At 39.8% G+C, this 17,447-nt stretch overlaps 1 protein-coding gene across 2 annotated transcripts in view; it reads left to right on the top strand.

Moving 5' to 3' along the window:
- The window catches only part of MOB2 (MOB kinase activator 2), a 109,280-nt gene that overhangs the window by 51,126 nt on the left and 40,707 nt on the right, over nt 1-17,447 (top strand). Inside the window, exon 1 of one of the 2 annotated variants that reach the window (XM_039728308.1) lies at nt 3,448-3,500. The exons of the other annotated variant lie outside the window; for it this stretch is intronic. Coding sequence (XP_039584242.1) covers nt 3,463-3,500 — 38 coding nt within the window. The 5' untranslated portion in view covers nt 3,448-3,462. Of the gene's footprint in view, nt 1-3,447; nt 3,501-17,447 lie in introns of those variants that run through there. 2 annotated transcript variants of the gene reach the window in all.

The raw sequence follows: 17,447 nt of genomic DNA on the forward strand, positions 1-17,447 counted from the left end.
AAATTCCCCTTGGAAGCAGAGCAGTAATTGGATGAATGTTTAGCCTGTGAACAAAAAAATCCATGCTAAAGTTTATGGATTCTGCTTGGGAAAGGGAATAAAAGAGAAGTGGGCTGTACAAACACTTTATTTGTCAGAAGGGATCTTAAGGAGACATAAAGATGTTTTCCCTTCTCCCATGTGCCTTCACCACAGTGAGGATGATTCAGCCTGTGTATGGTCTCTGGAATGCATACGTGTAGGGAGAGAGGAGAAGAGGATCTCTGTAGGTGCAGCTAATTGAAAATACTGTAGGAGAGAATGTCTATAGCACATTGCCTCACCATGGAGTTGCCTATTCAGCGAGTTTATCATCTTTATGTTGACTGAAAATAAGGGGCTTTTTAATCTCTGTGAACAAAACACATTTCTCCAGAAGACCTCTCTGAAGCAGGAATTCATTGTTTCTGAAGTGGTTGTGTTGGCAAGTAGGCTTAGCTGTGTTCCTGTGGTAAGTTCTTTTGTCCATGATAGCATTTTGGGATCCCAGCATTGATGTGGCCGACTCTGGCACTGATTGGAGAGTTTATATTTAGTTGCTGGTTTCCTATAATAGTTTTCAGATGGAGATGTTAAAGAACACATACCCTTGTGCTGCTGTAATCCTGAAAGAGCATGGGGGAGTGAAAAAGAAAAAAAGGAATTGATGTCTTTCTGCAGAAGTGGAGTTATGAAAAAAACAGCATCTGCTTTCAGCAGCAGAATTTTGAAATTAATTTTTAAAAAATTAGGTAGCAAGTGAAAGCAAAATGCTCAGAAAATTCATGGGTAAATCACTTACATTTTGTCTCCAGAAAGGCACTTAAAAAAAGCTGTGGAATGGTCACTTTTTATTATTACTATTACAAAAATATATAATTCTCCTGTTTAGTCAATTGCTGTTAAGTAATAGTTATCAGACACCACCTCATGACAGCTCCCATGTTCCATATTGCTGGTGCACCTGCAATGCAAATTAGTAGATATCCAAAGAAAGGCCAGTGTCATATATGATTCAGTTGTACAGTCAGATGTATCTTTTATTTCCAGTAAAGCTGCAAACATACCAGAGCCTGGATTTTACTATGAGCCTGGATTTAAGGTGACCTCTAAAATATCATATTCCAAGGAGAACATTGAGTACAAGTTTTCATTTGAGATGGGTATGCAGAGTATTTAGAAATTATCTTTACGTAGCATTTTTGATTTATTAACTTTATCTTTTTATTCTCTAAATTATTAGCCAAATAAATCATCCTAGTTTACTTTGATAAGCTTCCAAGAATGTGTGTGTGCTTTACTCAGCACTGGTAGGTAGGTAGCTGCCTGCAGGGGCCTGACTTCGAGCTGTTCCGTGGCCATTGGGAATTTTGAGGGACAGTGGGACCTGACTAGCAACTGGAATAATCATCCCCTGATGCCAGCCAGTACGTAGGCAGGATCTTTGTAAAGCTGAGAAGAACATGAGGTATCACTCCCTCCCAGAATATGACAAAAACAGAGCACTGCCACCACTGTGCTTGTAATGTGTTGGTCCTATTTGGAGTCCTGGCCACTCTGCCTTGTTTTGAGGAGGAAATTCTAAAGCATGCTCTAGTCTGGTTTGACTTGAGCCAGTTTGTTTCATGGTTACACAGCACAATTTTAATTTTTTTCTGCCAGCTAGAACTGGGAGCAAATCATAGAGAAGTAGGGATGAGAGACACCTGCAGAAGTCACCCAGTCAGTCTACAGCTCTGGAGCAGGATCATCTCAAAGGCCTGCAATAATGAAGACTCCATAACCTATTCCTCTGCTTAAAACCCAAATAGACATACCAGGCAGAATAATCCTAACCTGCTGTGTTTCTTGCTTAATTCAAATGCCTTTGTGATGGACAGAGCAGGAAGAACATTTTGTTTTCTTTCTCTTTACATTCTTGGAAGGTGTTGTCTTGTTTTTCTCTCTCAGTTTTCACATCTGTAAGACAGATAATCTTCCTGATGCTCTCTGGGCTACAGCTAATTCTACATCTGCCTTCAACTCGGGTGCCATGGGTTGAGCACAGTGCTCCAGATTAGGCCAGATAGATGCTGAGAATTTCTGTCCTGTAGATGCAGCATGTTCGTACAGCTCAGTCTCATTGCCTTTTATCAGCAGGACCACATTGATTTCTTCAGCCTATAATTCAGTGTAACTCTTTTTCTCTCAACATTTGTGATCTATAGTCCCTATACAGGTATTCTTGATTATACCTAACTGTATAATCTGAGGCACCTATAAAGAATTCAAGTAATTTTCTTTTTTTTTAGGCTGGTTTTCTATAACTGCTAAACTACTTAAAATAAAAATTCAGCTTGACGAGTCTTTTACTGTCTTTAGACATTTGAGCCATTAGAATAAGAATTGTGTTTTACTCGGGCCAGAGTTCTATGGGATTGATTGCTTCTGCTTTTTAGCTAGTGAATATTTAATCTTTGTCTAGTGTGCAGTTTTCCTGTTATCCTAAAGCAGTTTCACCTGGGCCACAAGTGATGGTTATTTCAACATCTGTTGATAAAAATATTTTTCGTGTGATTTATTACTTAAGTCGCTGTTGATCTGTTCACAGGCAGTAAATGATCAGCAGCTACATGGAGTGATTTTTGCATTGTGTGGTGGACTCAGCAGACATTGAGCTGTGCAGCTCCTTGGTTCACAGCTATCGGGGTGAGCAGAAAGGGGAGGAAAACAGCCTCAGCAGAGACACTGCAATGCTGTGATTTGTGCAGGGCAGCTTGCCCCACACTGGACTGCTAGAGGATATTTTTCCCTGCAGTATTCGAGTGTGAATTTAGATCTGCCTGTTTTTAACCTGCTACAAGGAAAATAAGCCTTTTAACCGCTAATCGTATGTCCCTTTCCACATGTGTAATTTCTAACTTCATACTGAGGGGAGGAAAAAAACTCAAAACAAAAAATGCTGAGTATTTGTTATCTAGGACTTCTCGTTTAGTTGCCTTGTGCTCTGAGGGTGCTTGAGTAATAGTTGCAGCAGGGCTGGTGAGCAGGAGGGAACAGATCTGAAGCTGCTCTCAGGCTTTTCTGAAGAGCAGCTCACTGATCAACTACAGCTTTCTACAAAATTTATTCTTGGACATGCAGGGAGAGCTTTAGATACTTTATAAAAATCTCCTCTGAGTTTTTGCTGCTTTTTTTTTAGTGGGCTCCAAGGTTTTGTGAGGTGCATTGGGGAGATTTTACACCTCCAGACTCCTGTTTGGCTGCAGGCAGTTTCCTCTGGGCTTCCTGCTCAGTGGCTCTGGTGGTGGTTTCACATTGTTCCCCACTGATGACTCAGAGAAACAGGAAAGAGATCCCCTGGTGAACAAATAGTGCAACCACCAAACAGGTGCCTGTATTCTGGTGTTGCAGAGGACAAACCACCTCATTCTGGACTTTTTCCTAAGATTCTTATCTGCAAGTATGAGACTCAGGAGGAATGGGTCATACACGCTGAACGGGTAAGAAACAGCCTGCATCCTCTTTTGAACCTTCATCATTAAAACCACTTGAAAACAGAAGCCTTTCTTTTCCTCTCTAGTGACGGGGTACGTGAAATAATGGCCATGCCTTTTGTCTCAAAAAGAACAGAGGATGACAATGTAGGAAATGTGCAGCTTATTTAGCTTTGTTTTCTTCTGTGTCTTGTTGGATTTGCTTTTATAGTGCGTGCATTTGGTGGGGGCGGGTTAGAGTTGTCCATATGTTAAAATGAGGTGGATCTGCCCAGTAAAGCCACGAAACATTAGAAACTCTGTGATTCCTGAGGAAGTGCCTGTGATAATTATTCTAAGTACTTTCCAGCTTTTGATACAAAAAAGCTAAACTCATTTAATGTGATGCTCCCCGACACGGAATATAAATTACTTTAAATTTCACCAGTCTGAAAAATTAGTTTAAGATTTTGCTACTTGAAACTACTACTCTGAGTTACTTTGCTAGCTTTGTGGTTTTAAAAATACTGATTTTATTTCTCTCTAATTGCTGTGTCATCTTCTCAGTAACAGAAAATATACCATAACTGGAGTGATAATGAACTAAATATTCCTTGTTCAAGGAATTTTATAAAAATTGAAAAGAGAGAATTTTCAGGTGAATGGGTTTTTTTAAATAATTGTGTTTGATTTTTACTAAAGCAGATTCTTGTGTATCTTCATAGGATGTAAGTTTTATTTCCGAGCACAGCTTAGCTGGTCTGAAGAGGACTTGTACTGCCACTGTGCAGTGGTGACTGTTTGCTTGCAGGTGACATGACAAATGAAGAAAGTTGGTAGTCTTGAAGTGTCACTTTACTGAGCTGCCTTTAGCCCTGTGTAATGAGTAAGGGCTGAGGTAAGTGCTGCATGGTGCAGCTCCTGAAAAGCCCAGATGTTCTGGATGTGCCTCAGAGTACAGGTGTGCAGACCAACCTCACAGTGCCTTAGACTCACAGTCCAGGCTGCAGCCCAGTGGCAATCTCTGCACAGGAGAGGCAGATCCCAGCCCAGATGGATTGGGAATACTTTGGCAATGTTCAACTGGACTGCATTGGTTTTTGCCTCCACTGGTTTGCCCAATGCAGCTTAGAAGGATCTTTTGCTTTGCCAAAATATGTTTACATTTGATTTTTAAAAAATCCAAAGTTTGATTAGGATTCTGTTTTCTTAATGTTGAAGTAGATAGGTGTTAACATCTTTGTGACACATCCTTAACATTTTTTTATGACTGTAATAAAAATGCCGTTATCCAACTGCATACAGGATCAAACATAATTGAAGGTTACTATCTTACAGTGTTTGGTTTTAGGCTGATAAATTGGTCCCTCAGTGGGATTGGGTTTGTAGTAGAGAGAGGCTGAGAATGTATTCTAATTAACTTGGCTTTTTTGCAGAGGTTTGTGACCTTTGAGAGATTATCTTAGACAGTCAATTAAGAAATGATGCTGAAAAGCAAAAGGTAATGGATATTGTTTATGTTAAATGAATTTTTTTAAACTGTAGTTACAAGAAGTACAATCTTTCATTGATTTGAGTTTTATTAAAAATGAATGCTTGGTATAGAACTTCAGGGAAATGTATTGTGCAAGATCACCCTCTGTATCTGTTCTGCCTTGTTGTAACTTGCAAGACGATGCATAATCTTTTTAAGGAATTTCACTTGTGGCCCAGTGTGTACCTGGCATTACATTTTACAGTGAGCATTGAACTGGAAGTGTTGTATTAAGGTGAGTAAAACCAGGGGCATCCAAATGCTTGCATGAAAAAGAAGCTTCAGCTGTGAGTTTGTGGGAGACTTCAGTATTATCTGATTCTAACATGCTGATCTGCTTTACTTTATTAAACAACAGATGCTGAGGAGTTGCTTTATCTAATTAAAGAAATTCCTTTTATGTTTATCTCTTGCCTAGATGGTTTAATAATGCAAGGTAATGGAAAAAGAGCTTCAAGTATGTTTTGCTGTTTAGCCTAAACTTTTGCCATGTCAGCAGAAAAGCCTGTTTTCATCTTCAAGGGTTTTTGTTTGGGACAGTGTGTTCCACTTGTCAGGTGGAGAGGCACCCTGTTGTGCAGGTCACTTGAGGAGAGGGGAGCTCATTGGGGTGGAGTGTTGGAGGGCAGATAGTTACTGTGGGAGTGCTTTTTGCAGTGCTGTGCATGAAAACTTTATTATAAAACAAACAAACAAAAAAATAATAAAACACACACACACACAAATAACCCAAAACAACAACAACAAACCAAAAAACCCAACCCCAAACAAACAGACAAAAAAATACACACACACAAAAAAAACCCCCAAACAACAACAACAAACCAAAAAACCCAACCCCAAACAAACAGACAAAAAAAAAAAAACCCAAAATGTCCCAAAACGAAACAGGAAAAAAGGGGGTTGTAAACAAGGATGTTGTAGCAAAAGTCATCATGATAAGTTTTTTTTCATTGGGTATGATTTGCTCAGGCTATGATTGCAGTTGTAAATTCATAAAGGGGGGAGAGAGATTGCAAGGGGAGCTAAGATACTTGAAGATATTTTCCAACCTACCACCAGCAAAAAGCCTCCCCTGCTTCCCTTTTCTGCTGTTCCATCACACTTCATTTGACACCAGTGTAAGAACTGTACAAACATAAACACGAAACACAACTAAAATCTGGAGTTTCACTTAGAAACAGTGATTTATAGGTATTCTTTGAGCAGGTCTCACTGGACATGGGCATGTTTGCTCTTGCTTGTTGAAGTGGGTAATTGTTGGGCTTGTGGAGACAGGGATCTGGTGCTGAGATTCATCAGAGGACACGGAGTTAGAAGACCCACTTATCTTGCTGAGACTGAGGTAGAGATCTTACCTGCCAGCATCTCTTTGACCATGTTGTTAAGTCAGCTTTGCTGTTGTGTGCTATCCTGCCATATGCTGATTGTATTTCTTTGCATTGCAAAGTTTCTTTGTATAAGTGATCTCTTTTGAAGGTCATCTTAGCTTGGGAGATGCTCGTTTATTTGCTTGGTGCTGTGTTGTGACACAGTGACACTGAAAAATGCACTGGCACTGTAATCATTGCAGCATCAATTTTTTTTCTCTTTGCAATTGCTATTTCTTTTTTTATCTTCTCTTGACCCTTTATCATTTGGAATTAGTGATACTCTGTATTAGTCTTTGCAGGCTGTTAGGGTGTCAAATAATAAATATTGTTTACTACACATCTATTTCCTCTTTTTCTCCAAATGACTTGAGTTTAAGGAAGGGTATAAATCCAAGCATGCATTTCACAAGATATGATCTCAACACAGCTTGAACTTTGGTCACAGGTCAAACTTCCTGTGTCTTTTAAATCCCGATGTACAGGCCTGTGCATTCCTATAACCTTCACAGTGGTGCAGACATATCTGTGTCCCCTGGTGTCCCTGCAAGAGGCCATGCCCTCGGCAGGAAGGCTTTGCTGCAGTGCTCAGTGGGTTGTGCAGTTGTACAAGTGAACTCCTCTGTTGGGTAGCTTGCTGACTTCCCTCCCAGTAGCATGGGGAGTACTGACCTACAGCCTACAAGGTAAAAATTGCACCCACACTGGGCTTTCTGATGACCCTGGCCAGAGAGCCATGTGATGATTCTCTTCTGCTTGTCATGGTAATTTTGACAAGGCCATGTGAACCACATTTGGCCTCAAAGTTCAGGTTCAGAAGCTTGTCAACTGATGGCTGTTAAATCTGAGCAATAATCTCTGCAACTCCTGCACAGTGGCCATCCCAAACCATAGTGACAGAACTGAGCAGCATGTGCAAGAGATTATTTGCTGAAACGAACGTATAGCACAATTTAAAACGTTTAGATGTTAATTAAATACTTTTTATCTTCTCATCATTGCCCCTACCTGACTCTCCACTGCTGAATACTCCTGTGTGGCATGTTTTCCTGGGACATTAAGTACCAAAAGAACATATAGCTAGATCATGCATTCAGAAATGTGGTGGGGTGAAAGCTTTGACAATGCAGTATTTGCAGCTTAGCACCTCAGTGCTGCTGAGGAACACATGCTCGATTTTCTCAGAAGTTTGTGTTTAAGTTGTAACATTGTTGCATCAGTGTTTCACCTGAGAGTTCAAATAGTTGGGCACCTCCCCTCTGCTCAGCAGTGCCCTGGGCCCTTGTGAAAAATGTTCTTTTGAGTCCCACTCTGCATGGAAGCGATGTTTTTTTTAAATTTTTTTTTCTGCATTCATCTTGGATCTTTGTGTGCATGAAGGTGATTACCACAATCAGAACTAACCAATGTGAAACAAATTCAAGTTGGATGGGGACAAAATATTTTGGAATATCTTAATCTCCACTCTGCATGGAAGGGATTTTTTAATTTTTTTTTTTCTGCATTCATCTTGGATCTGTGTGTGCATGAAGGTGATTATCACAATCAGAAACAAATTCAAGTTGGATGGGGACAAAATATTTTGGAATATCTTAATGATTAATGGATGCTCACTAACTGATAAAAAATATTGCTGGCCCCAAGATGTTTCCTCTTTTGCAAGCCACTGCTTTAAACTAATGACTTTTGATTTTGAGCCAAGTACTGAAATTGAAAAGGAATTTGTTTTTCTTGTGTGCTTCCGTCTTGCATTGACGTAAAGCAAGCCAAGGAGAGAAAGTAGTATCTTATGTTTGTTTTGCCCAAAAAAGTAGAAATGGAAAAGAACATAGTAAGTCTGCTTCAGAAGGCCTTTTTATTAAGTCTTATTGCAACTGCAGGAAAAATATCTTTGAAGGATGTGACAAAGAGCTCATGAAAGCTTGTTGAAATAGCTCGTCTGGCAGACTGAGGTAGTATGAACACCCAAATATCTTATCTGAGGAGAAGCAGCTGTTTGAACTTCTTTACAGTCCTCCCAAATAACCACATTTTCTGTCATGAAAAAAAGGGGAAATCTAAGGGTAGCCGTACAGACTGTTATCCTTGGAAAGCACAGACAAATGTATCAGCGCCAAAAACATAGATTGTCCACTTCAGAGATTTTTTGATTGGGAATCCATTTTTGGAGAGTAGTCTTTAGAATGCTTTATGCTGTGAGAAAATGCAAGCCAAGGTACAAAATGCCAGCACTCCTGGCTGAGCTCTGCCTGGTACCTTAGTACTTTCTTGGTCAGCTACAGCCCTCTCCTTTTTGTAACTCAGTTACAGCTTTACTCCCTATGCTTGCTGAAGCTGACAGTGATCTTCATTCATGTACCTCAGTTACAAAGTGAGATGGCTTCTTATATGTCATAGAAATGCCCTTATTTTGCTGCTTTTTGGAGAAGGAGGGTTGCTGCAGTGTATGCAGGGATGGTGTTTGGATGTAGACATCTAAGGCAGCTCTGACTGCTGGGTGTGTACAGAGGGAGAACAGCCCCTGAGGACAAGCAAAATGTGGCAAATACTCTCATGCTATAAACAGCAGAAGTTTCCTTTATAAATAAAATACTTTGCTCAAGTCTCCCACTCCACTCCCCTGCATCCCATGTCTGCCATTCCATTACTGCACAGTGACACAGCCAATCGCTGTGTGGAAATGGATTCCAGCCTCGCACCATTTCCCACACGCAGGAAGGGTTCCTGGCTGTTCCCGACCACTGCTGCCCCGCTGTGCTGGGAAGGTTCATTCCTGCAGCTTCTGCCTCCTGTGCCCTTCCCTGTGCTCTGACTGAGAGAGGCCCCATTTGTTTTCCTCTTGGCTCTACTGCAGGAACAGTATGGAGAGGTTATGGAGCTATCAAAGGCTGGAGAAAGAGGGTGATGATGAATGTAAGGGTCTTGAAAGCAAAGAGCAGGACCATGTCACCCTGTGGTGACAACAGCTTACCATTTGCAGCAATTCCATGACATTTCAGCATTATTTATGTACCCTGGGCACTCCTGCTACTGTCCACCTTGCTCTATGTTTGCTAAGTTTGAAATACAGTGCAAAATACCAAACCACTTCTAGAACTGTAATTCTGGCTCTTTGAGTGAATCTTCACCTTCAGGAATGGTCTTTGTCTTATAGAGGGTTGGGAGGGTTTTGTTGTTTTTTTTTTTCCCTTTAAACTATTCAGGTTGAGAAAATTGTAGAAAGTAGTTTGTAGAAAGCTGGGGGTTGTTCAGCCTGGAGAAGAGAAGTTGTGTGGAGAACTACATCAGCTTTTCAGTATGTGAAGGGAGCCTACAGGGGAGCAGGAGAGGGATTCTTTGTCAGGAACTGTAGTGACAGGACAAGGAGTAAGGGTTCAAACTGAAAGAGGGGAAATTCTCTGCTGGGAGGGTGGTGAGGCACTGGAACACATCATGGGGATGTTGTAGATGCCCCATCCCTGGAAATATTCAGGGCCAGATTGGCTGGGGCTCTCAGGCACCTGGGCTAGTGGAAGGTTCCCTGCCCATTGCAGTGGGGTTGGAACTGGATAACCTTTAAGGTCCCTTCCAACCCAAACCATTCTGTGATTCTGTTGCCCTTTATATTCAGCCCAGCTGCGCACGTAAGATTTCTCCTACAACACAAGATTTATGATCTCACGTGTTTTCTTTGGAATTTTTTTTGCATGCGTGAGCATTCAAAAGTAGTTTAAGCATTTTTATATTTGCCAACAATATATGTGTAAATGCTTAAACTGCAAGCCTTATATGGGGAAAGTATTATAAATGTAATGCTTCTAAATAAAAGATTTCATTAGAACTTGCACTGTGAGTCATTGGTGTTATATTAATAGTGTTATTCCCAAATATGGATTTGGAACCGGGCCTCCTTCATGGTGAATGCTGCAGATGACTTACAGAAAATAAGTATTTACATTAAATATCAAAATTTTTTTTTGTCAGCCATTTATACAGATCACTGGGGCATATAGTGTAAAATAATTTTATAATGTAGTTCTGAAACTGCAGTACTCTATGCCAGTTGATACTTTAGTATCATATTAGAAAAGTTTTTGTTTTGTTTTTTTAATATGAAAAAGTGATTAAGACTCAGGCTGTGGCACAGAATATGCTCATTTTGATATATATTCTTAAAACTGGCCTGATCAGTTTGTCTCCCAAGTTTTGGAAATACTTAAATCAAAGAACAACCTATAGGAATATATGTTAATTCTCACAGCTCATCTACATGCAGCTAACAGCAGCTTAATGGGTACTTTATTTGTCTCTGTCAGAAGCAAAGTTTTAATTCAGAACTCCAGAATGTGCTGTTGCAGGTCTTGTGTGTGTGTCCATTCTTCCCTCCCTCTATTTTTTTCTTTCTTTTTTTTTAATCCCCCATAGTGTATGTACTTAAAGAGAATGTCTCACCTCTTGATATAAAACAATGTTGTCATGCAAATTCATGAGAACTGTCATCCTTGCTCTTATATAGAATCTCAGGTGGTAGGAAGTGCTCACCTTAGGATTTGAGTATTACCCTTCCCTGTTCTGGCCCCAGTATTACAATCTGGACCAGAACAGGGAACAACTAAACACTTCAGATGCCTAATTTAAAAAAAAAATTCTTGGCATCTTCTCTGCCACTTCCCTCTCTCCCTACAAGTGAACTGCTTTCTGGAGTATATACTGTGGTTAGGGCTTATAATGAGAGTTGTATGTATGCAGGGTAAGAAGTGCCCACTCAGACTAGTCATATAATTTATCTCTTTTACACCAGAACTATTAACAGCCAAATTTATAGCTCATTAGTAATAACTAGGGGCAATAAATTAACTGTCAGCTTTTATACCAGTTACTGTGAATTGCAGATACAAAAGCTTGATATGCACTGGACAGTTTATTTCTGCTTCTTCTCCCTAAGATGCTCTGAGGACTAGAGGTTTTTAATGGGTTGTTGCTGTGAAAGAATACTGAATAATTTATTAAATGTAGCCATTTAAAAAGCATTTTTCAGTGATTTCAGGCTTCCCATTAAAAGAGAATGAGAGCTGCTTTCTTTCCATGCCCACTGTCAAACCATACCTATAATAATGATGATGTAAATTGAAGTTTCTTCCTTGCAGCTGTCTTGAGGGGACTCTTGAATATGGCCCCCATTAAAGCTAAGGAAGAAAAAGCAAAACCAAAACCTGTTAATGATTTCTTTAAAGTCTCCAAGTCCCAGGGCTGTGTCCTGCCAACAATGCAGCATACACCATCACTTTGCTTAGTGCTGCCAGCTTAGCTAAAAGAAAATGGGAGTTCTTTCACTTAGTCTATGCGGGAGAGAACAACAGTGATGCCACGGGGTGCTAAGGATTAGGAACCTCAAGCATTGGCAAGAGGCTCCTGACGAATGGGAGGGAGCTGCAGCACCACTGCTGCTGACTCTGTGCCTCTTGGGGTTGTTGCTTTGGGTGCTTTATTTCACAGCAGTCATGCAGCTACATTACTCAAAGGTGTTGAGCACATTATTTTTCAAGACAAGTGTTTGCCTTCCCAGTCAGTTTTAATTATGGATGTATTCAAGATACAGTAACAAGGCATTTTCTCTGGGGCATTTAATAATTTTTTTCATTATAATTTGATTACATAGAGCTTGTGAGAGGATTTTTGTAATGAGTGATGGCTCACAAAACACTGAAGAGGTATTACACTAACTATATATTTGAATATTTTCATGGGGTTAAGTGCTGTGTTTTGTAATATGCTCAAAACACTGCACTTAGTATTACTTTTTTTTTTTTTTGTAAGCTCTAAAAGGCTGTTGAGTGTGACCTTGACAAGCACAATTCTAGGTACATGTGTATGAACTGAAAGAAATCAGATTTTTTTGCAGGTTCATTTAATTTTTTCACTAAAAAATAATTTCTCAATGGCTGGAATACAACTTTTGAAAAAAGAGAGGTGGATTCCCATCCAGATTAGCACTTTTAATACTGAGCAGTCTGGATGTTAGGTGCTTCCTGTGAAGGTGAGTAACATCTCAAACTTAGTATGTGATGCAATCAAGCTATTTTAGGATTATTTTCATGGGTAGCTCATAAGAAATCCTGTCAAACCAACATCTTGGTGTTTTTTTTCCAGTGCAGAACTTTATTTCTGTTAATTCTAATTATTTTTCTTTTACTTATTTTTAATGTGTTCCTGATGCACATTTGATCAACAAGATCTGTCCTTTTAAACACACAGATTTATTAACAAGTGAGTGACCTTCCTAGAAAACCCACACACATTTCTGTCCTAATGATTTTTTTTCCCCTGAGCTAAAGACAAAATTACTACTGATTTATGGTTTCTGAAGTGGAGGTGTAGAACTTTCCTGTGCTCTGGAGAGCTGTATTCTCCACTTGAAACAGCATACTTTGTAAAACATGGATAAAAATGTCTAGCCACCTTATAGGGCTCATAAGAACAAATTAACTTGTACAGTCATTGAAAAAGACATTTATTTACATTTGTTGCCTTTATGTAAAGGTAAATAAAGTCTGTGCAAGGGTCTCACCACCTGAAAACTCGGGTAAAAATAACTGTTTTTTACATTTATGGGTAAGTCTGCATGAAATATAAATACATTTGAAAACAGCAGCACCAGGGTGAGTAAACATTAGTAAGCCCAGCCATCCTGTCGCTTACCTTACAGTAATTACTGGTCTGCATTTGAAGAACAAATCTTAATGTTGCCAAACTCCACCTTTTTCCTGCTCAGTCTGTATGTGGGAGAGTCTTTATAAGAATGTGTTTCCTGTTTCCCAGACAAGGGAGGGGGAAAATATGTTTTGTCCCTGTTCTGAAAAACAAAAGCCAGGCTGTGACTGTGTGCCCACTGCAGCCTCCTGAGAGCCCCTTGGCTGGGCCTGGGGAAACAGCCCCTTCTCCCACTGCCCAGCCATCAGCAGCTGCTTGCACAGTTGAATCAGACAGAAACCAGCCAAGAGGTGACAGAAAGAGCTGGATGTGTGGTTTTTATTAGGCCACTTTGACCCAGGCTTTGAAACGTAGAAAAATTGTCATTATTTTCCCTGTTTTCTTCTAGGCTCTTTTCTCAAATCCCTTGTTTTCAGTTTTATGGATTAGTTTTTGTCACAGGCTCTTAAGCTTGACAGTAAGTTTTACAAGGAACAGTGGCAGAGGAGGAACATGTGCTTAAGCCACATAGAAAGTAACTGTAGCCCTCTCTGACTGTAATCCTTATAAATTTGCATGGACAGTAAAAATGTACAGGATAGCAACAGAATGATTCTTCTGTTGACTTGGAAGGATATCTGTAGGTGTGGCAATCACATTTCTCCAAAACCAAGTCAATTAGGTTAGATTTTAACATCTATGCCAATTCTGTCCCATATTCTGTGAACAAGAGTAGCTTCAGTCTTTTCCCACTTTAAATTTTGAACATTATTCCTATTTCAGCATTCCAATTGAAAATAGTACAAATTGAGGCTGCTGTGTTTTAAAGTCAAATCCACTGCTATGGTGTTTACAAAAATAAATTTTACTTTCAGGTGATTTCAACCAAGTTAGGGTTCACATCTCTTCTTTTTACTTTTAAGTAAAAAAAACAAAACAAAACATTATTTTGCTCTCTGGTGGTGAATTGTGCTATCAGTGATGCAGTATGTGATCAACAGATGGAGGCACAATGGGCAGATACAGGGCAAACAGTAGTGTGTCACTGTGTATTAGAGAAGTCCTATGAATAAGCTCTCCTAAAAATGGTTCAAGAAAAGTGAGGGTTTGGGTTTTTCAGAATGTGGTTTTGGAAACAACAGTTCCCATTTTTCTGCTTTGCTCTGGAAGGGAGTTAGGTTGTGTGTAAGTTTGCTCAGGCCATCAGCATGTGCACTGACTATAGGAGTTCTGAAGAACTTTTGGTGGGAGGGAGAATGTCTCGTAGTGTTTTGGGGAGATTTAGTGGACTGAATAAATAAATTGAGCTTTCTATATTCTACATGCATTGAAAATCTGGATAGAATAATACATTTTCAACTTTGCTGCCATGGCACTCTCAATAGGAAATAAAAAGCATTAATTTCCACTTCTGTATGCACAGAATAGTTTATCAGTAGTAAACATCATAGTAAATCTGATAAATATAAATAGTAAATCTGTTCTGTAGCATGAATAAGTATAATGATGAGGCAGTGTGTATTACAAACTATGTTGCAATATAGGTTAAATATTTTTACTGTCATGTTCCTGAAAACTAATTGTAATTTGTCTGCTCCCCTGTAAGTGCATACTGGGATATGGCAATGCAATTTCAAAATAGACAGCTCTCTGAGGATTAAAAAAATACTTTCAAAGTGTTTCAGACTCATACATAGGAATGTAATTCCCTAGTTGTCCCAAATATATTCTTCAGACTTCTGCAGATTTCAAGTTTCAGCCTTAATGCTCAGGCTTGATTTTCTTTGTTTTTACTGCTTAGAGTGATCCTTCAAAGGGTGATCAGAAGACTGCAAGACTGAGGAGATTATTGTTTTTTAGTAATCATCAACCATGGTGAGCTACAACCACTGTGTTTTCTTGCTGTTCTGTGATACTCTGATGAGTGTGCGCTGAACAGCTCTGCTTGGATTGCACCTCTCCATTCTCAAGTCCCAGCCTTCTGTTTCTCCAGGTGTTTTCCTGTGTTCTGGAGCACTTCTGACCTCCTCCAACAGCAGTACTTAACACATGTCCTGGCACTTTGGGACAATGGTAGCTATGTGGTTGCTCTGTGTATGGTCTTAGTACTCTCATTTGTGGGAACTGATGTAGTTGCCCACGCTGGGCACTACATCTCTGCAAATTCTTTGCAAGAATTACACTCAATTTCAGTCTCAGGTCTTAAAGCATGAGAATGTGAATCAGGTTTTGTTTCTCTGTATCCACTCAGCCAATTTTTGAACAGCATTTCAGCTTCTGGAGTATTTAATATTTGTATGTGTACAGAGCAGATGTTTGTTGCCTTCATGGAAACGCAGGGTTGTTTGTGAAGGGTTACACAAGTAGAACAAATGCCAAGCTGCTGAGCTGTTTCTCACTGCCAGTCTGTTTCTCTTAAGCAACAATCTGCTAATAGAAGTTGTTGTACAAAAGCACATGTCTACAGTACAGGAGGAAAATCTGGCTTCCTTTGTTGCATGGTGAGGGAGCACGGGCTTTCAAGTTTTGCTGGAAACTGATTGTCTGGAATTAGAAATGAGGCAGTAAATGAAGCCCTGGAGAGGGTAAACTGCAGCTTTCACTTTTAGTAGAGGTGTAACATGTTGGAGTTTGGAAATGTCTGCAAGTTCTGACTTGAATAAGCCTTGGGTTTCTCATCCATCAAGTATACCTCCGTGATATTGAGTATATGGATTGTGTTTAGGGGGAGGGGGAAAACTTGCTGAAAAACTTGCTGGTTTTCAGCGAGTTGAGATATGGTTGGTCATATTTCCCGAGTTCTACATTAAAATAGCATTTTTTAAAGTGATACAATGACCAATATTGGAGGAATCAGGGGCCATGACTTTGGGTTCTCTCACTGCTGCACTCCAAATATGTTCCTTGTAAGGGATGGGAGAAGGCATTTTCCCTATCTGAGTATAAGAAAGGAAGAATAAGGAAGGTGGTGGAGACATTGGGCAGTAAAGTGGAGCTGAGTGGCTTTCCACTAATGGTCATATTTGCAGATAAGTCACAACTCATTCAAGTTTTAGGCTGTATCATGTTCTCAGCTCTTTCTGCATGGTCTCTTGGGTCAGATAATTTGGCTCAAATCAATAACTGCTCTTTGCTCAAGGGTATTCAAGGATTACAGTGGAAGCAGCACAGTGATAATTTTATATGGAAGGAGGATATAACATTGTTGTTGTGTGCTCTCCATTTAGTTCTTACAACCTAATTTTGAATGACCATGCTGTGGCTTCCATCCCTATGGCTGTGGGTCAGAAAGGGAAAAAAAAAAGGGATTACAAGAAGAACAACCTTTTTTTTTCCTCCTTGAGGTTTTTAATCAAAGGTAGCATAACCCATGTGGGATGAAATTATTCTAATTGTTACTAAGCTGATTAAATATTTATAAAACAAGAGTTATATTTATAGCTCTTCTCTCTGGATAATGTAAATAAATTGATGATTTAATAGCTTTTTCTTTCCTTGATGAAATGAGAAGTAGCATACTTTCTATTGACTTGGGATGCGAATATTCTCCAAACTTCTAAATGTTAGAAACTTAAAACATTTAAAACTTGCAACAAGTTATTTAATTTTTTGGGAATGGGGATCCAGATGAGATTTTGTGTGCTTGTTCATCCCTGTTGAGATTTTAGGAGCGCTCCAGATCTTTTGAGCAGTTATGCTTTCACTGTTTTGAGTAGGCACTTCAATACCTTCTAAATTAGAAACGTGGAAAAGACCTGCAGTATTTAAAGAATGGGAAAAAAGCTTTCTAATAATGAGGCATAAGGAGATTTTTTTTTTAATTACTCAGAAAGTCAAGAGGTGAGTATAATATCTAACTAATGAAGTTTAAAGAAAAGGAGAAGAAAGCTGTAACAGAGAAAGGATGGCAATCATAGTTGCAAATATGGATGTTAAAATAAGGAGGTTTCAAATATTCAAAGGATGTATGGCTTAACAATGGATGTGATCAGCCATTGAAACAAATTACTGCAAAAATAACTGATTTTTCTTCCTTGTCAGATACAAAAGTTGAAGCCAGATGCCTTTTTGGGAGGCATGCTTTAGGCTAATGAAGCTTTGGGTTCACTGCAGGGGTAACTAGATGGAAGGCAGACAAGAACTGGAGGCTGGTTCTGAGCCCAGAACCGCTCTGGTCACTGTGGTGTGCTGGCATCAAGTGTACCCGAGCATCCCCGGTGTGGGAGCTCTGTCTGTGGCTGGACCTGATTGCCCAAGGGCTCCTGAAAGAACCTCTGGACATGGGGCAGCCACCCTGCCTCGGCTGCCGTCTTCTGCGGGCTCCTGAGCAGCAGGTAGGCGGCTGCACCATCCCCTGCACGTGCAGGACATTTGATTTGTGCAATCCCAGTAAATCAGGCT

Source organism: Passer montanus, unplaced genomic scaffold (genome assembly GCF_014805655.1).
Source record: "Passer montanus isolate IOZ18808 unplaced genomic scaffold, ASM1480565v1 scaffold65, whole genome shotgun sequence".
Classification (NCBI taxonomy): Eukaryota; Metazoa; Chordata; class Aves; order Passeriformes; family Passeridae; genus Passer; species Passer montanus.